This window comes from Ursus americanus, chromosome 2 (genome assembly GCF_024610735.1).
Source record: "Ursus americanus isolate L20-20 chromosome 2, mUrsAme1.1.p, whole genome shotgun sequence".
In the NCBI taxonomy this organism is placed as follows: Eukaryota; Metazoa; Chordata; class Mammalia; order Carnivora; family Ursidae; genus Ursus; species Ursus americanus.
Window position 1 is genome coordinate 1,768,728 of NC_142128.1, and position 19,590 is coordinate 1,788,317.

Genomic DNA, 19,590 nt, shown 5'->3' on the forward strand with positions numbered 1-19,590 from the left:
CTCCTCCAGACCCTCCTGACTGCTCTAAGCCCCTGGCGGCCCCTGCACATGACCCCCCGGCACCTGCTATTTGGAAACCATCCTGCTGCCCTACCCTCTGGAAATCAGGAGAAAACCATTCCAGGGACCCTCAACTTCTCCTGGCCAAACGCACAGGCACAGTGTGGCAGGTGGGTAGGTGGGGTCAGGGGCAGCTGAGCAGATCCCCGTGGCTTCCATGGACGCTAAAAGGCCTGGCGTCATGTCCTCAGCCCTGTTCCCCATGAGGGGAGGAGCACCCAGACCCTGGCCCCACCTGGCCCCACCCGGCCCGGGTGTCAGCCCAGCACCGGGGACCCCGTGGTGGGCAGAGGGCAGCTGCTGTCTGAAGGGAATTAAACAGGGACACACCATTTGGAAAGAGGTTTTAGTGAGGCCGCCCAGAGCTCGCGCCCCAGGCCTCTGGCACTAGTGAGGAGACACGCCGTCCCGCGGGGACCTTGGCGGGGTCAGGGAGCTGTTGGGTCCAGCGAAGAGGAAGCTGAGCTTGGGCTTCAAGTCGTTCCACACCTTGCTCATCTGCAGGAGACAGGGAGCACAGCAGGATGAGAACGGCTGCCAGCTGGCTCCATGCCCCCGTGTTGTTCTCCGTAAAACCCCCGAGGAGCCCCGACACGGCCCGTGTGGTGGCCCCGTGCCACTCCCCCAGCACCACCAGACCAGAGGGCAACTGGCCCTTCCCCGGCCTGCCTCCCATCCCCTTCCTCCACAGCGGACGGGGAAACCAGACAGAACAGTGTGCCCTGCACACGGGCTGACGGGTGGGACCCGCCGCCCGACAGCTCTGCGGCACTGCCCTGCCAGTGTGGCGGGTCACACACGACAAGGTCCACCAGAGGAACACAAGATGAACAGCGTGCGTGGGAGGAGGACATGCTGCCTGCACTCGCTTGCACTCTGGTATCCGGGTTAAGAAGCAGATACCAGCGCACGGGGAGGAGGGGGCTCGGAGATCAGCCTCCCTGGGCCAGAGCCAAGTCCACGCGGGGCCCTGGCGGCCTCCGGCACAGCGAGAGGAGCCCATTCCTCTCTGGCTGGCTGACACGTCAGGACGCTCCCCAGGGACACAGACGCTGCAGTCCCGCACGCTTGTAGCCCCTTACCCTCGGGATCCCACACCGATCCTGGAGGCCGGGGAGGCCCGTAGCACACACCACCTTTCAGAAACGTAAACTTGCCACAGAGGTTAAATGACACAACCGAGGCCAGAGAGTTCCACCAGGCGCGGAGCTGGGACTGAGGCCCACGCTTTGGGAACTCTGGCCTGAGATCCTGAGCTCTCCTACCGTACCAAGGAGCTGGAGGTGGCCACCGAGAGACACACCCCTCCAGCAGGTAACTGTACTCCCGGGGCTACCAGCAGGCCTTGAAGAGACCCAGGACACACCGTGTCAGAAAGCAGCGGCCGGCCAAAGCAGAACCACATGCCGACCATGTACAAGTTTCTTCAACCCTAGCCAGACACGCTGTCTTCTAGGCTGTCTGGAGAAGGACGCGCCTGTCCCCATTTGAGGTGGAGCGAGGAGTCCAAGACGAGCTAGTACCACACACTCCGGATCCTTGGGGCCAGGCAGGTGTCAGCAGAGCCTGCCAAGTCTCTGGACAAGCAGAGCACAGGCTCCGAGCAGCTCAGGAGCCACCGTGTCTCAGGAGACACGGACCAGGGCTCTGCACCAACCCCTGCCTTCTCTGACCGAAGCCCCACCATCTCTTCTCTCAATTCTGGGGGATGCTGCGCTTTACCCTTGACTGCAAGATGCCTCCAAGACAGGAGGAAGGCTTCCTTCATGGTCTCACGCTGCCCCCCCCACCCCCCAAGAATCGCGAGGACAACTTTGCCATTGCTGTTTGACTACATGAGACAGCAGATGTGAACAAGGCCTGTTAGGGTCCCGTGCTCCCCCAGCTCACGACCCTTCCCCGGCAATTCTGCAAGGCCAGCTGCAGAAGTCCCGGGCTCCCAGACAGAAAGGTGCTGGCCGAGCGTGGGGCAGGCGCGGGAAGACCCACCTCCTTGTGCCCTTGGATCTGCGAGTTGACAAAGGCACCGAGAATGTGGGAGGTGAGGGGCAGGTAGACGTGGACCAGCTGCATCTCCTGGTGCAGGCAGTACAGGGAGAAGTAGCTCCGAAGCTCCATCGTCTGGATGGCGTTCTCCTGCTGCAGAGAGAGGAGCCGCTCACTGCACCAGGCCCAGCAGACGCTGCGGAGCGCCACGCCAATACATGGCCTCTCCCTGAGCCCAGGGCCTCGAGCCCTTCCCTGCATCGCCGCTGAGAAAGTTCCAAGCCACTCGCCCCAACCAGGCATCCCCAAGGCCCTCCTCTGGGCACCGCGGGGCCGCCCCCCCCCGCCACTACACCAGCCCAGGGCAGCGACGCTCTGGAAGCTCAGGAGCCAGGCCCGAAGTACACTCCGGGGTCCAGCCAGGCCGGGCATGCAGCGGCTCCATCAGGCCTGCTCACAGGCAGCGCGGCCGGGGTTGGGGGCGGACCCGGGCCATCCCCGCCCCCTGTCCCCCCACGCCAGAACCACCTCGACGATGCGGGACTCCAGCTGCTCCACGGAGTCGGGCTCGCGGCTCTGCACAGCGGCGCTCATCATCTGCCTCTTCATCAGGCTGTACTTGTGCAGGGCACGCTGGTGCTTGTGCAGAACGCCCTTCTCGTGCCGCTCACACAGGTCCTGTGGGGGGAGGGGCACTTCGCTCAGCCACCAGCCAGAAGGGACCCCGGGCCACCCTCCCCCGGTGGGAGGCAGCGCAGAAAGGGGAGCAGTGGCAGGAGACTAGGAAACACGCTTCAGAGGCAGCACTGCTCACACTCGAGCCCCTTCCTCTTCAGAAACAGTTCCCACGCACGCCCACTCACTCCACGCTCAGGAAGTGTTCATGGAACAGCGGTTCGGGAGACAGGCCCGGGGTCGAACCAGGAGGGGTGCGGTGCGAATCAGCACCACAAACCAAAACCCACATAAAACAGGCCCTGTCCACAAGGGAAGACGGACAGTAAAGACGGAAGATGGACCTCCAACTTCCTCGCTGCCCAGTCTCCAGAAGCCTGTGTCCCCCCAGCAGCAGAAAGATCCGTCTCCAAAAGGACGAGGCACTGGCATTTCCCTGGGGCCCTAAAATAGCCCCAATCAGGAATCTTGTGGGAAACACTGGCCAGAGAATCACAGTGCTGGGATCTGAAGGCTACCTGGCCACCATCCAACCTAACAGAGAGATCCCTGCTGGAATCTTCCTCAAAGCACTGGGGCCCCTCTCCTTGAGCTCACCACGAAGGATTCTCTGGCCTCACAGACAATCCGGCCCGTCACCGATGCTGCCACGGTTCGGAAGCCAGCTCTACACCCAGCTGGAGTCGGACCCAGAATCTCTGCCCAAGGAAGAGGCAAGCTGCCTCAGCGCCAGGCCAGCCCCCCACATATTTGTAGGGACCTAGCACACTCACACACGTTCACACACACACGCTCACAGGCCCAGATGCACACTCATATACACGCGTGCGTGCACACACACATGCATACACATACACATGCTCATGCATATGTACACACGTGCAGACACGTATGCTCACGTGCATACATACGTGCAGTCACATGCATACATGTGTACACACGTACGTACCCGCATACACGCACATATACGTGCTCACACATCTGCACACATACGCATGTACACACACACCCATAACACGTGCCCATGGAAGTTCATACATATACATGCACGTGCACACACACTCGTGTGCACGCATTCATACACGTGTACTCACACACACGCATATACATATACATGCACTCGTACATGCCCTCACATTCCCACACGTGCGCACGCATACACATATGCACACGTACACATACATACACGTGTGCACACGTGCACACCCACACACAGTCACATGCATGCATGCACGCACACCCGCCATTCTCAGACCAAGGAAAGCCAGAGGCCTGTCTGCACACCTGCACGGGCCACAGCCCAGGGCACCTGCAGAACCCGCCAAGGGGAAATAACACTGGCAAGACTGCCTACGGCCCATCTTCCCTCCACAGCCCTGGCTTCGCGGCTCTTCGTCCACTCCTCTGGAGTCACACCCCTGAAAGATCATGGATCCTTCTCAAAAGCTCTGTCCTTGGCCAAGGAGCGGCCAGACTCACTTTATAGGACTGGAGCAAATCCAAGAAGAGGTTCAATTTCTCCACCACGTCATTCTCTTCCTGTTTGCCCTAGAAAACAAGGGTGGGTGGGTGGGTGACCAACACAGAGCACCACAGGACCCACAGACCCAGCCAGGGCCCCCCATCTGCAGCCCTGAGCTGGCTCTCCCCTCCAAAGCCACGAGCCAGCTCTGCAGAAGAGCCCCCTTCCCACACAACGGCCCCCCAGCACAAGGCAGGGAAACCACAGAACCCAGCAGCTGAATGAAAACTACAGCCTCGGTTCCCAAGGTCATCTGCCCACTTGTGCTCACTGTTCGACACCACTGGACCTCCCAGCATACCAGTCACAATAGAGCTGCGGCTAGGTTGGCTTCCTGGGAACCGTCCATACTAACACTGTGCTCACAGCCACATGTCCTGAAGGGCTCTAGCACAGCTCATGTCCCTCAGCTACCAACACTTGTCAAGCACCTTGCCCGGCTGTTTGCTGAGCACCTCACCTGGGTGTTTGCTGAACACCTCCTAGCCATTCACAAACCACCTCTCAGGTGTTTGGTGAGCACCTCACCTCTCCCAGGTGCAGAGCAGGCTCCTCAGAGAAATGAGCCCCTTTCACAACCTCTAGGGCTCCAGCTATGGCACAGCATGAAAAGCTCATCTCAGAAACCACACATCAGACTCTGTGTGTAGAGGGTGCAGCCAGAAGGCAGAAGATGGGAAGAAACGAGGAGACGAACCTGACCAGGTTACAAGCACTGCCCTGGGAGCCAGGGGCTCCCGCCCAAGTTCTCCCACCAACTCAGGGGACCTGGGACTCACACCTGCCGAGCTCAGAGGTTCCAGGCTACTCATCCCCACACCCACAGCCAAGACTCCAGCCAATAAGGTCACGGGAAAATTACAGGTATGTTCCAGGTTTTTTAAACTTGGAAAGGAAAACACCAGAGGTCCGCAAGTGCCCTGCTCCCGCCTGACTGGGCAGAGGGGCACAGGACGGAGGTTCCCTGGTCTAGCAGCAGGAGGGGCCATTCCTGCTCACGTCACTGGCTAGGTCCCAGCTCTCTTCCGATGCCACACGAGACGCCAAACCACCATCCTGTCAGCATGGAAAAAACAGCCCACTGTGAGTCTCTGCTGCCCCGCTGGGATATAGCGACCTGGGGCCCCTAATGGGTCTGGGGAGAATGAAACCAAGGTGTGCGGAAGCGGAGTTGGGAAAACCAGCCCTCGAATGTCTCCTCGTGCAGCGAGCGTGAACACAACTCCAGCCATGCTGGATGAAAGTCCCGACAGGCGTTTGATCCAGTTTCACATTAAAACTGTATTGATTTCACTTCAACGTGAAAACCACGAGGAATAGTCAGGAAGCGGCACTTCCTCAGACACCACAGTTCAAAGCAGCATCCGCAAGCTATCAGAGGATCTCAGAGCTCGGCAGCTGGCGGGGGGGGGGGGGCGGCCTTCAAACTACGAACTTGCACCACATCAGAAGTCTGAGCCCTCTCTCCCTCTTCAAAGGCATCCAAACCTCAGTCAGAAAACACGGGAGACGACAGAGTTCGGAGTTTCTGTTCTGCGTGGCCCCCAGGGATTCACGGTGCACCCCACACGCTGCCCCCCACCCCGCAGCCACGAGGCTACACCTGTTGAACCGGGAGCTGTGTGGGCCCAGGGCCTAGGTCGTTGCAACCGGGACAGCTTCAATTTTAGATTTTAAAATGAGCTTTCAGGAAAGTCCAACAGGTTCCATGAGAAGTGTCTGAATGATCTCACGCGGCCCCTTGCTTCTCACAGACAGGGACACAGGCCCAGGGAGCGCCGTAACCTGTGCGCGAGCCCAGCACGAGACACTGGCCAAGGGCAGAGCGGGCTGGTCCCTCTGCAGCCGCACCTCCAGCGGCCCAGTGCCGGTCCCCCAGCGGTGGACACGTGGACACCTGGCAGGCCTGGAGAGGGACCGGGCCCAGCGCCAATTCTGAGAAATGCCAACAACACCCGATGCTCGGTTTCTAACGGGAACACACAGGCACTGGGACCACAGAGTTTAAGAAAACCCAGGACTCTCCGTACCAGCAACAAGATCGAATTTCCTCTCGGCACTCAGAGACGTCCCGAGGCTCTGAGGGCCCCGCTTGGAGCCTGAAAACCCCCCAGTCCCACGGCCGGAGGGTCTGTCACCGTCACTGCGTCCTCTCACTGGCTACTAAGGAGCTGCGCATCAGACAGGCAGCAAGGCCCTTCCCAAGTACACCATTTTCATTTATTTGCATCCATCGACCACCAGCCTGAAGACCACTTCCCCAAGAACCAGGCTGCAATTGCTCACCCTCAAAGTCACGAAGCAGTTTTATAGCAGAAAAGCACCCACGTGAGCCTTTCCGTCTGCCAGTAAACTCTGGACCTTCAAATTGATCCCCAAGAACCACACGGCCCGGGCGCGTGTGGCAGAAGGGTTTCCGGAGGCTGCCTGGGTCTCCGGGGGGAATGGACATGGGGGTCTCTCGGGCTGCCAGAGCTTACTCGCTGTCCTGATCGAGGAACCAAACACTCGCTGACCAGGATAGCAAAGTGGGAACTACCTCGTCCACCCAGAAGCATCGGGGGAAGTCGGAGGTTACGTTTTCAAGGACAGGTTACAGCTTCTCATCTCAGCAAAGTCAACCCTCAAGGGACTGGAACCCAGTCTGTCTTGGTCACGGGCGACCACCTTCAGAGCGTCAAGGGCTCGCACGGAGCCACTCAGAACAGATGGGGACGTGCAGCTCCAACCGAGACCGGTATCCACTCACTCCGGACTCCGAACTCCGAAGTCCAGGTAAGATGTTCCCGCGTCCGTCCCCGAGGCACAGAGTGTTCTTCGGAACGGGCACCGAGGAGGACAAGTTCACTCACCTGCTGGGCAGCTTTGTCAGCAAGCAGTGCAAATTCAACGGACAGGCCTTTCAGCGCCTGTTTAAGGGATCCCCACGTGCTGCTGTTCAGAGAGGCCCAGGAGGGGAGCGGGGTCGTATCAGACCCCAAAGCACTAAGGAAAAAGAAACAGAGAAGACTCTCAAGGCCTGGGAGCTGAGCTGGCCATCCAGCATGACATGTCGCCCCGGGGCAACCTCTGCTAGGCAAAGAGCGGTCCCCGGGGACACCTGAGCGTCTGTCAGAAAGGCAGGACCTCAGCCCCCTTCCCAGGCCTCCTGAACCAGTCTGGTCAACAAGCCCCCCAGGGACGTGTGTGCAGACGTCTGGAGACTGAGGAGGAGGGCACAGTCCTGGCTGACCGTCTCGCTGCCCCTCCACACAGAGGAGCATAAAGAGTCCGTGCTGTCCTTTTCCAGTCTAGTCCTGACAGTAGGGAAAACGCCCTGTGACCTACTGTCACGTGTTCATGTGTTTAGGGATCCATGCTTTGCTGCATAAACCCCCCCCCCCGTTTTCTTCTACATTCCATCACACACTTCCCCAACCCTCTAAAAGTGAAACAGGTCAGAACAGGCGTCACTATGGTAAAACGCCTTCTGCCTTGAAGTCTGCAGATCCCTCCCCGACCGAGCCCTGCAGAACTGGGCAGGGCACCTGCCTCAGCTCCTTCCCGAATATGAGGAGGTCAGCAGCATTGTCGATGGCCCTCGACGCGATCCGCTCGGCCCGATCTCGAAGCTTGTGGAAGCTGTTGTAGACGTTCCGAATGAGCTCCCGGCTGACGGCAAACTGAGTCTGGATGTCGGCCGGGAGGAAGTCCTGGCAGGGAGGACAGCAAGGCCATGGATTACTGGCCATGAAAAGCTTTTTGGAGACGATGCCTATCAGGACGGGAAAGAAGCCCAGCAACAGAGCAGCTCATGAGCCCAGACACCAGGCCATGTGGGGGCCTCACGGGGCCTGCCTTCTCGTCCAAAAAATAAACAGAAACCATCATCACACATACACCACAAACACTAAGCTGAGTGACCCCAGGAGATGGCAATTCTAGCGTTTACCGGAAGCGGATCCAACTGGAAGTCCTGCCAGGACACGCACTCCGATAACAACCGTCAAGCTCAAAGTCATGTGTGTGAAGTCCCGACTCTCGGTGCGAGGGCAAGGCCTCCGGGAGGCCGCACTTTCCCCCCAAGAGTCACTTTTTACCAGCTTTACTATTAACTACCCATTAACGTTAACTATTCTTGAACATTAACTAACATTAACTACATAACGTTTAGAAGACAGGAACTTTAGGGAATAAAATGAAGGTAAGAGAGTCCGCACTTCCGTATGGAGAAGCAGTTTAAGAAGGAAAGGGAAAAAACTACCCACTAACCACCTTAATTCTTTTTAGAGAAAGAACAGATTTGCTAAATTTTACAATAAACCACTGCAACACCACCCCCCTTCCTGGAATCGGAGAGGCTAGTGACCAAGTGGGTGTCCACCTGAATCACAAAAAAGCCTCGGGATGTGGTAGGAGAGCTGGTAGGCTCTGTGGCCAGACCGCGTTCAGCCCCGTCCGGGTCAGCTGCTCGGTGGTCTGAGAGCTTGGCAGCCTCTAGGGGCCCGTCTCCCAATCTGTGAAATGGGATGACACCCGCCGTGTGTCGGCACGGGAGAAAGGAAGTCAATGGGGAAACCATGCAGCGGGCCTCAGCAACATCCCCAGCACGCAGCGGCGGCGAGAGAGCACGAACGGGTCAGGTGGTCACTGCCTGGACTGAAGGGGGAGCGTCACGACGAGAAAGTACCTTGGCCCGAGGAGCCAGCTTACAGTTCAAGAACTCATCTCCAACACACTGAGCGGATTCCTTTAACTTGTTCTGTACGTCCTGCAAAGGAAAACAGAAACAGCCCGCCTCTACCAGCTGCAGAACGGTCTGTGTGAGACCGAGGAGGCCAGCAGGAGGCAGGACGCAGGCCTTCCTCAAGAGCCACGTGCTCCTACAGGAGGGCTGTTACACAGGCGTCACGGAGTATCTCGTCGCGGTCTTCCCGGACTTATTCCCATTGACCTGAACCTTTGGGGTGGCCTTCCACAGACAGGAAAGCCTGACTTAACATCACCAGCCCTGCAAAACCTCTGGCTCCAGGGCAGCTCTCTCTCCAGAAACACGGGCACTCCATCTACAGAGCAGGGATGGCCTCTCTGCCACAGACGTCAGATCCTGGAAGGTCCCAGCACATGGGGCACACAGACGAGCGCTGAGGTCTCCTCCTTCCTTTGGACAGACCCACAGGACCCAGGCCCACAGAGCCCCGGGGGGACTGGTGGGCAGCTCACAGGCCTCCTTGGCAAAGCCACATCCAAGACTGGGGCCCACAAAGAGCCATGGGAAATACAGGCAGGGAGCCTAACGTGCAGCTCTTTATGGGTCAAGGAACTCTAGAATCTCAGAGACGCCTTGAGGACCATCTGTCCTAACTCTCTCATTTTACCAAAGGAAACGGAGTCAGGGAGGTCCTAGAGACACCCTATCTATGTGAGGGCAGGGGATCAGAGGAGCCTTACGCCTCCAGGATGGGGACACTGCCCGGCTCTGTGCCCAGCGTGCGCAGCTCCCAGGTCCCCCCGCATTCCTCTCTGGCAGTAAAGATCCCTGCACTAAAGGAGCCTGTCCGCCCAGGGCTCAAAGTCCCACACTCCCAGCTCAAGAGCAGACGGTCACAGCAAGACTTCAAGGAATGTCTGCTTCACGTCCCATAAATGGGGCGGTGGTGACAGGTAACCCCGGGCTAATAGTGGGAAAGCCTTCTCAAGGAGGTCCCAGGCCCCTCTGCCTCTGCGGCTCCTTGACTGTGTCCCGCATCCTTCTGCAGTGGGAGAGGGTGGCACTGAGCTGCTCCCAGGTCCCTGCTCAAGAAGGGGTTCCCTCGGACAGAAGACGACCCATCGTATTCCACTGGTAAAGCGACCTTGTTGGAGCCCCTCCACCACCCCTACCCCCACCCCTCTTCCTAGGCGAGCAGGCTGCCCTCGGGACAAGGCGGGGACTTCCTCCCCAACTGGGAACCAGGGCTTTGCCTCACTTCCCGAGGCTAACGAACACTGCACAACAGCTGACAGACACGGCAGCTTGGTTTCTAATGGAAATTAATGTCCACGTGGAGACAGTCTCCCAGGACGTGGGTCCATCCTGCAGCTCTGTGAAGACGACTCAGCTCAGTCTTCCAATGGCACGTAATCAAAGTGGCCTTATTCGCTTTCCGGGAAACACTCATGGCCGTCTGGGGTCCCCAGCACTTCTGTGACCCTCCCAAGCAAAGCCTTCAGCGTACAAGCCTCAGCGCCCACGGCGACAGTGCTCAGAACCTCCAGCCGCACACACCAAATCCTGCCAAGCCGAAGCCAAGAATGCCTCCTGGCATCCCAGCCCCGCTGTCCGGGAAGACAGTCAACCTCACTTGTGGCAGTCACGTGTGCAGGAGACTCCACCAGGGCACCAAGCGAGGAGAGCAAGACGACAAGCAAATTTAAGAATGCCAGGAAGCGCGGGGAACCTCAGGCCCCACCCGCGACAGTGAAGTACTCACGGGGCCACTGAAGGACAGGAACAGCCGGAGGGCCACGTCCTCGGAGAATGGGGGGTGCCGGGCCACCAGGTTAATGAAGCGCCTCAGCGCCCTCCGCCGGGCCTCGATGAACTCCCGGTCGGCTGCAGGCAGAGCGCGCGGGGTCAGCAAACAGGCTGGGCAGCACCCCCACCCTAGACCCCCGCGAACACGCTCCTGTGCGGAAATCTGCCAGGAAAAGCACGGGTCCCTTCTGTTTGAACCGACAGCGCCCCACCTCTCGCAGACGCCCGACAGGCAAGACGGGCACTGCTCGCCGTGAACACACGGGTTCTGCCGCCCTCGCCCGCCGACCCGACCCAGCCCTCCCTGGCACGGCCCTTGTCACCCAGCACCCGGGGGCGCCCGCCCCGGCCCCCAGCTCCCCCAGCCTCACCTCCCAGCACTCTCTTGGGCGGCAGGGCCGGCACCATGCGGTAGGGGAACTTCTGCAGCAGCATCTCGTGGAAAACCACAAAGTCGTTGTACCGTCTGTACACAGAGGACTTGAAGCGCTGCAAGAGAAGGGCTGTGTGCTCAGGCTGGACCCCAGAAAGCTCCCCTGCTCTCCCTCCGCCACAACCCAGAGCCTGTGGGAGCGATGCGGCTCGGCGCCTCATCCTGCTCGCCGGGCCCCCCGAGGACAGAGCCCGTCCCCCCCGGCGGTGCTCACACGGCTGTCAGGCACCGCGTGGCGCGAACATCCTGTCCCTCTGCCCATCCCTCGGGCTCTCCCGAAGCAACCGCACTTCTCGCACGAGTCTGCACGTGCACAGCAGGGCCCATGCCCCCATCACGGGCGAATGATGCCTCCGTCACTTCTTTCTGGGGGGCGCCCTCCCGTACGCGGTCACACAGCGCGGGCGCGACAAGCACGACCATCTGCTGGGAGACCAGACGCTGCCCAGGAAGCCCGGACAAGCGTCAGACTCAAATTCCACCAGACATCCTGTCACTGACAGACCTGCGGGCTCCGTGAGAGCCACCGCACACGGCCGAGGAACCCGACCTGGCTCTGCTGTCAGAGCTCACACGACACACGCACGAGCGCGACCCTGGAGATCACACGCGCTGTACTGCGCTTAAGAAAGGCTGCTCCGTTTGACGCCGACGACGAGACACTCTGGGGAAGCAGGGCTGTGCGCACGGGAGAGGAGGGGCGGCTGCCAGGGCTTCGGGGCAGAGGGATGAACAGGTGGGACACAGGGGACTTCAGGCCCGTGAACACTCTGTGGGACACCGTGGCGGTGGACACCGTCGTCACCGTCCACACCCGCAGAACGTGCGCCCACCCAGAGGGACCCTCGCGCGACCGTGGTCTCTGGGTGATGACGACATGTCCGCGTGGGGCCATCAATTGTGACAAATGCCCCGTCTGGGGGACACTGATCATGGGGCAGCCTGTGGAGGGGGTGGCACGGGGAGATGAGAAATCTCGGCTCCTTCCACACAATTTTGCTGCGAACCTCAAACTGCCCCCCAATTTATAACGTCCGTAAAAAAACTCCATATGCTGTACGAAGAGAACGGTGACGTCGAGTGACCGCTCTGCTGGGGACGGCACGCGTCATGCCACGTCCGTATCCACCGCGGCCTCTGGCGAGCAGGGTGCAGGACGGAACTGGCAGCCCAGACCGCGGCCCTGCTGCTGCTGGAGCAGCGCATCACAGGACGCACCCCGGGCAGAGCTGTCTCCTTGAGAACACATCCGTCACCACAGACCCTGAAGGAACGGGCACCTGAACACGGGAAAGGGCCAGCGGCCAGCACCCGCACAGGGGAGGCCAGCCCCTGACGCCAGAGCCACCGCAGCCTCGACCGCAAGGCCCAGAGGGAGGAGACACGCCTGCACCCCTGACCCGCCCTCGCCCGGGGCAGCGGCACCCACACGTGCCCTAGAACAGAGCTGACTCACGACTTCAGTATGCAGCTTGAAAACACCTTGAAACAAAAAGCCTGGATTGCTGACTCCCACAGCACACGCACACGGCCGCTCAGTTCGGAAAACACGCTTCCTCCCCGGGGAAGACAGAGACGCTTCCAGCGAAGCCCCACAGTGGGCCCCGCTCTGCCTGTCCTTGTCGTCCCCTGCTAACACAGAGGGACTCCACCGGCCCAAGGATGCTGTCAGCTCAGCGATGACTTAATCCTCAGTTTCTGAATAAAAACTCTCCCAGTATCTATTCTAACAGCACCAGGATATAGAAAGAGAACGGAGAAGGACGGAAGATTAGCACGGCAGATGTCACCGTGTCGCCACACACACACAGCCAGGTGCCCAGCGCCTCCTTGACGCCGGTATCGGGGGGCCCCTAACAGCACAGAGTCCTCAGTGCGGAACAGATGGACCCACGCCAGTCCTGCTCTCCAACGTGACCCGAAGCCCATACTCTACGCTCAGGGATTTCCCACGACTGCAAAACCAAAACCACGTCAGGCTGGCCTGCGCCCGCGGTGTGGCAGACCGGGTGAGCCGCTCCGAGCAGCGAGCAGCATCCCGGACACAGGGACAGGGAGGGCACGCTGAGCTAGCGGGGGTGTGGCTGCCAGAACAAGACGCGGGGACTCCCTGGCTATGGAAACATCTGTTGGGCGGCTTGGCTCTCGGCGTCCAGTTTTGGATCTTCCCTTTAAGCCCAGCGCACCGACTCTCTCTGCAGCCCCTCTCCCCCCACCCCGCCCCGCCCCCTCTCAGCAGGCACGTGCCGTTTGCCCCTTACCTGGCTGGAAACCTCGTATTCCACATGCTTCAGGAAGAGGCCCTTCTTCTCGGGAATGAGCTCCACCTGCACGGTGTCCCTGGCCAGCAGCTCCTGCAGGGTGTATGACAGCAGCAGCGGGTTCCCCTGCGGCATCTGCATTCGAGTGGGGTGTGGGTCCCTCCGCTCGCTGACCTGGGGCGTGGGCAAGTCTGGAGAAGAGAAGGTGAATGGCCAATAAAAACAGCTGCGCAGAAAGTGGAAGCTGCCACCGGCCGGCCCTCCTCTGGCCCTCGCTCCACCGCGTGCTCACTCAGCACCCGGACTGTGGCCACGTCACCCCCCATTCAGTCGTGCCGCGGAGCCGGCGCTCGAGGGCACCTCCTTCTGCTCCTAGCAATCGCCACGCCGTGAGGTGTCCACCCGCCTACGAATCAGCAAATACACCCACAGAGCCAGGACCAGCCGTATCTAGTTTTCAACTTGCGCAGGAAAAAAGTGAACTCTTTACAAGTTTCATGAAAAAGAGCCCTCCTTTTCTCTAGAGTCCAGAAGGAGGTTAAAACGAAAGAAAGCCATGTAATTTCTCTGTCCCGCTGTTTCTACGGTGAACACAACATTACTCCATGTGCCAAAACCATCATTCCATTCCAGGTAGGTAAAAAACCCACATGCCTGCCTAGAGCTAGGCTTCCCATCACAGAGGGCAAAGAATCACATCCTCAACCCTCAGCTTCCCCACAGACAAGGAGTCGCCCACACCTCACAGAGCAGCAAAAGACAGATCAGACATATCACAGACTAACAAACACGGAAGTCACACTAAAAAGTCAGTTTAGTTTTTATTAGTACAGAGAGTTCTAAAGAAACAAAGTTCTTTCTGGTTAAAAAACATAGTAAAGTTAAGGCACCCCACAGAGGGGGAGGGGTCTGACTCTAACCAACACGGCTATAAAGAACCACGACAAAATGCCAATTTCTTTCCTCTTTTTTCCAAATTCTCTACAACTTGGCTGTATCATTTTTCATGATTTGCTTCTTAAAACAACACTTCAAAGTAAGATTGTGGCTTACATTCTAAACAGAAGTAATGACTAGATTATTTTCATCTGTGAAATTACTCAGCATTTTAAAATTTAAAACGTAGTTGCGTTTAATTGACCTTGAAGTTTAAAAAAGAAAATAAACTAAGGCCTCAGTGCTTACTTGGGAACCCCACGGGTCTCATAAAAGCCCCACACATGCTCAGTATTACGCTTACTAAAGCAGTAAGCTCCCAGGCGAGGGCACGTACCCCGGGGTGAAAACCACCCAGCGGGCACAGGAAGAAACAGAAGCAATTCTAGTTGTATTTTCTTCTCTTCTTTTACAACTGACATTCCTGTGACATCGTTATAACACGTAATACAATATAACTGACTAAACCGTGTATTGTGTAGACGTGTGTACATGTGCATGTGTGCACATGAGTGTGATGTGTGTGTGCACAAGCGAGGGCATATGTACAGGAGTTATGGATACACACGGCAGTGTGTGCACACGTCTGTGTGTGTGTACGCATACGTGGGTATGTGCATGTGCTTGAGTGTGACTATATGTGTATGTAGGGGTGTGTACATGTGTCAAAGTGTATGTGCAAGTGTCTGTAGACAAGTGTGAGGTATGTGAGTATATGTGTGGGTGGGTGTGTACGTGAGTGTGTAGGGGTGTACGTGTCTATGGGGTGTGTACATGTAAGTGTGAATGTGCAAGTGTGTGTATATAAGCATGTGTGCGTATATATATCATGGGTGTGTACGTGTATGAGTGTGTGTTCATGTGTGTATATGAGTACGTGTGTATGTATTAAGAGTCCCCAATATCTCAATGGCCAAAATGTGGAGACCACAGCTCCAGAAGGTTCTCCCATCCTAAAAACCCAGCCCCTTTCCGTGTAAAAATATTTTGATGGCCTTAAACTGTGTTTACCCAGTCTCTTTAGGAACCACGTGTCCTTTCTGTCAATGAGCCAACAAGTGTTTCTCAAGTACCCACTCGAGTACAGTAAGGAACAACGCAGGGTCACTGAGCTCATTAATATGCAATTCAGCACACAGCTACGGCCGGTCCCCAGTGCTGGACACGATCTGTGAGATCCAAACTGCAGGACGAATGGGAATCCCACTGTGACGTTAATTTTAAGAGCACCGTGATAATGAGAGAGGGGCCCAGACGCCACGCCCGAGCACAGACTCCGGGGGGATGCATCCCAGCTGCTGGGGGTGGGGGGGCTGGCACGCAGAAGGGCCTTGGCAAAAGCTTGCCAAATGACTATCTGCTGACACTTACTGCATTTTCAGGAGTGAAAAGTACCATGTCTGGGAAAACAAAGTCTTGTGTAACTAGAGCACAGAATATGTGGAAAAAATGAAGCAAAAAGGTAACAGGGGAAGAACATTTCTATCACAGGAAAGATGCAAATATATATACATATCTGAGAAAGGACTTACATCTAGAATACATAAAGAACTCTTATAACAAAGTAAAAAAAAGACAACCCAATTTAAAAATGGGCAAAGGACTTGCACAGACACTCCTCCAAAGATAGACCAGTGGTCAGTAAGCACATAAAAAGATGCTCCACATCACTGCCCGTCATGGAGATGCAAATCACAGCCATAGTACGATAGCACCCACCGTGACAGCCCCAATTTAAGAAAAAGGACCAGTGAACACTGGCGAGGATGGGGAAAAGCCTCACACATGCTGGCAGAGGCTGCCTTCAGGAACAGCCCGGCACGTCCTCCCAACGTGAGAGGCAGAGCCCCTATGGGAGCCCACAGTTCCACTCCTAGAAGGACACCCGAGACGTGAACATGGATGTCCACACAGAGACCTGTGGACAAAGGTCCACAGCAGCATTATTTACAGGAGCCAGAGAGAGGAAGAACCCCAGCGCCCACCAGCCATCTGGGAACACATAAAAGCTTATCCGTACAACAGACTGTTAGTCTGCCATACAAAGGAATCCAGGACAGATTTGTGCTACAAGATGCGTGAGCCCTGAAAACATGGTGGTAAGTGAAGGAGCCAGACACAAGGACCACGCATGGGATGAGTCCGCGCACTCGCACAGAAACAAAGCAGATGGGTGCCTGCCTAGGGCTGGGGGTGGGCGGCAGCAACGACGGGAGAACTGGGAAACGAGGACTGGAAAGTAAGGGGTTTGCCTGGTGGGGGTGATGACACTCCCGAGTTGATCACGGCGAGGGGCGTACCACCCCGTGAACCCACCAACACCGCTGTGTTGGACACGTCACGTGACTGAAGCGTACGGTACACGAATGAGAACTATGAATGCCTTACATATAGAAGGTGGGCGACACCGGAAGTGGCAGAGTAGGAACCTCCAAAAATCCTCCCTTCGACAGAAGCAAAAATGGTCAGAACCCGCTTTTTCAGAACACTGGAAATTGAAGGTGTGTGGCAAGTCAGGGTACCTTTATCGATGTGATAATTAGTTAAGATAAAATGAAGCCATCCTGGGGGCACCTGGGTGGGGCTCAGTCGGTTAAGCGTCTGCCTTCCGCTCAGGTCGTGATCCCAGAGTCCTGGGACTGAGCCCTGCACCGGGCTCCCTGATCAGCAGGGCGTCTGCTTCTCCCTCTCCCTCTGCTGCTCCCCTGCTCTTGCTCGCACCCTCTCTCCCTCAAATAAATAAATTAAATCTTTTATTTAAAAAAAAAAAAAGAGGCCATACTGGAGTAGGGTGGGCCCTCAATGCAGTATGACTGGAGTCCTCTTAAGAAGAGGGAGGACCGGGGCGCCTGGGTGGCGCAGTCGTTGGGCGTCTGCCTTCAACTCAGGGCGTGATCCCGGTGTTCTGGGATCGAGCCCCACATCAGGCTCCTCCGCTGGGAGCCTGGTTCTTCCTCTCCCACTCCCCCTGTGTGTGTTCCCTCTCTTGCTGGCTGTCTCTCTCTCTGTCAAATAAATAAATAAAATCTTTTAAAAAAAAAAAAGAAGATGGAGGACCACATGAAGATGCAGAGACCCGCAACACACAGGGGTGGGCACATGACGGCAAAGGCAGAGACTTGAGGACACAAGGCAAGGAGCGCGGAGGCTGGCCCGCCAACCAGACACTGGAAGCGGCAGGAAGGACACTCCGCTACGGGGTTCAGAGGGAGCGCGGCCCTGCCCACACCTGGATCTCAGACTTCCAACCTCCAGGGCTGAGAGACGTGCCTGCTCTTTCAAGCCACACAACACTCACACAAGAAACTTCACAGAATTCGTTCAGAGAGGTCGTTAAAGAACATCAACAATGATAGATAATAAGCAGCGACAACCTGGGGAGGGAGGGAAATCTGATTTCCAGAGTTGCCACATTATATTATTAAACTGTCCAGTTTACAACTAAAGTTCTAAGACATGCAAAGAAACAAGAAAACACGGGGAAAAAACCACCACCAGGAAGCTTCCTTGAGGAAGGCCAGGAATTGAACTCCTTCGACAAGACCTTACATCAGCTACTTGTAACAGGTTCCAAGAACTAACGGGCACCATCTCTGAAGAACCACTGGAAAGTAGGAGAACCATGTCTCAGCAACAGAAAATACCGATAAACAGAAGTTGTACAAGTGGATAAAAATTCTGGATCTGAGAAGCTCAATAAATGAAAAATTCACTAGCAGGGTGCAATTACAGATCGGACTGGGCAGAGGGGGAGGCAGGCCAACGGAGATTGCCTGGTCTGGAAGACAGAAAGGAGAGAGAACGAGGATGATGGACACACCCTCAGAGACCCGTGGGGACGCCATCAAGCACACCAACATCATCATCATAGGCCCAAAAGGAGAAAGGCTCAGAACTAATATTTGAATGAACTGCCAAAATTTTCCCAAATTTGATTTTTAAAATCCCAGAACCCAAGAGGCGCCTGGGTGGCTCAGTCAGTTAAGCATTCCACTCTTGGGTTTCAGCTCAGGTCACGATCTCGGGGTCGTCAGATCAAGCCCCAGGTCAGGCTCCACACTCAGCGCAGAGTCTGCATGGGATTTTTTCCATCTCCTTCCCGTCCCTCCCCGCCCCTGTGCGCACGTGCACACACTCTCTCTAACAAATACAGAAATAAAATCTTCTAAAAAAAAATCCAAGAACCCGGGGCGCCTGGGTGGCGCAGTCGTTAAGCGTCTGCCTTCGGCTCAGGGCGTGATCCCGGCATTCCGGGATCGAGTCCCACGTCGGGCTCCTCAGCTGGGAGCCTGCTTCTTCCTCTCCCTCTCCCCTGCTGTGTTCCCTCTCTCGCTGGCTGTCTCTCTGTCACATAAATAAATAAAATCTTTTAAAAAAAAAAATCCAAGAACCCAACTAAGATAAATTCCAACTAAGATAAACTCAGGAAGATTCACACCCGGACAGATCACAGTTGCGCTGTTCACACCGCCCAGAGACAGAGAGAAAGCACCAAGAGATCAGCAGCTGGGTAAGATGAGCAGCTGACTCCTCAGAACCACAGAGGCCACAAGGCGGTGGGATGGCACAAAGTGCTGGAGGACAGAACGGTCAACCGTGTCCTACATCCAGCAAAACCATCCTTCCAAAACGAAGGAGAAAATAAGACAGCCCCAGAAGACCAAAACCAGCGAATTCACCTTGGCACCAGCAGCCCTTCCTTGCGAGAACCAAATCCACGTGAGGAAAGAACAAGTGCCAGAACCACACTGGTAAACACAGAGGGCAGTATCAACTTACTCCTCACTTGTCACTTCTTTTCCTGGTTGACTTACAAGACAGCTGTGTTAGGCAATCACCACAAATCGCTCTGGCAGCAGGCAATTCACAGGGATACAATCTGTATGACGATAAGAAAACGGGGAGCGGGAGGGAGCTGTGCAGCCACGATGTCTCCACGCACCACTGACGTTACACGGGTGCCACCCAAGCTGGACCGGTACACGTTAACACGTTAACTGAGACTCCCTGGGCAATCCCAAGAAAATGCCCGAAACCATACCGTGACCCAGAGAGGGAATTTAAGCAGTACACTGGAAAACACCTATTTGATGCAAAACAGTGCGATGTGGAAAGAACGGAAGAAATATGAAAGTAATGAGGGGGAGATAATTTGGGGAGCACCAGGAAGTCTCTATTAAAACTTTTAAGTAAGATGGAGCTCTATCGAGAATGCACTAGT

At 56.5% G+C, this 19,590-nt stretch overlaps 1 protein-coding gene across 2 annotated transcripts in view; it reads right to left on the reverse strand.

The window, feature by feature from the left end:
• Positions 1-392: 392 nt before the first annotated feature.
• Positions 393-19,590, reverse strand: part of SNX8 (sorting nexin 8) — a 37,853-nt gene continuing 18,655 nt past the window's right edge. The window contains exons 2-11 of one of the 2 annotated variants that reach the window (XM_045813241.2): positions 13,434-13,624; positions 11,111-11,228; positions 10,696-10,817; positions 8,913-8,993; positions 7,775-7,935; positions 7,096-7,228; positions 4,201-4,269; positions 2,575-2,724; positions 2,050-2,196; positions 393-558 (exon numbers count right to left, since the gene is read on the reverse strand). In XM_045813241.2, coding sequence (XP_045669197.1) covers positions 448-558; positions 2,050-2,196; positions 2,575-2,724; positions 4,201-4,269; positions 7,096-7,228; positions 7,775-7,935; positions 8,913-8,993; positions 10,696-10,817; positions 11,111-11,228; positions 13,434-13,624 — 1,283 coding nt within the window. In that variant the 3' untranslated portion in view covers positions 393-447. Of the gene's footprint in view, positions 559-2,049; positions 2,200-2,574; positions 2,725-4,200; positions 4,270-7,095; positions 7,229-7,774; positions 7,936-8,912; positions 8,994-10,695; positions 10,818-11,110; positions 11,229-13,433; positions 13,625-19,590 lie in introns of both variants that reach the window. The other variant, XM_045813240.2, reaches the window with a different exon arrangement.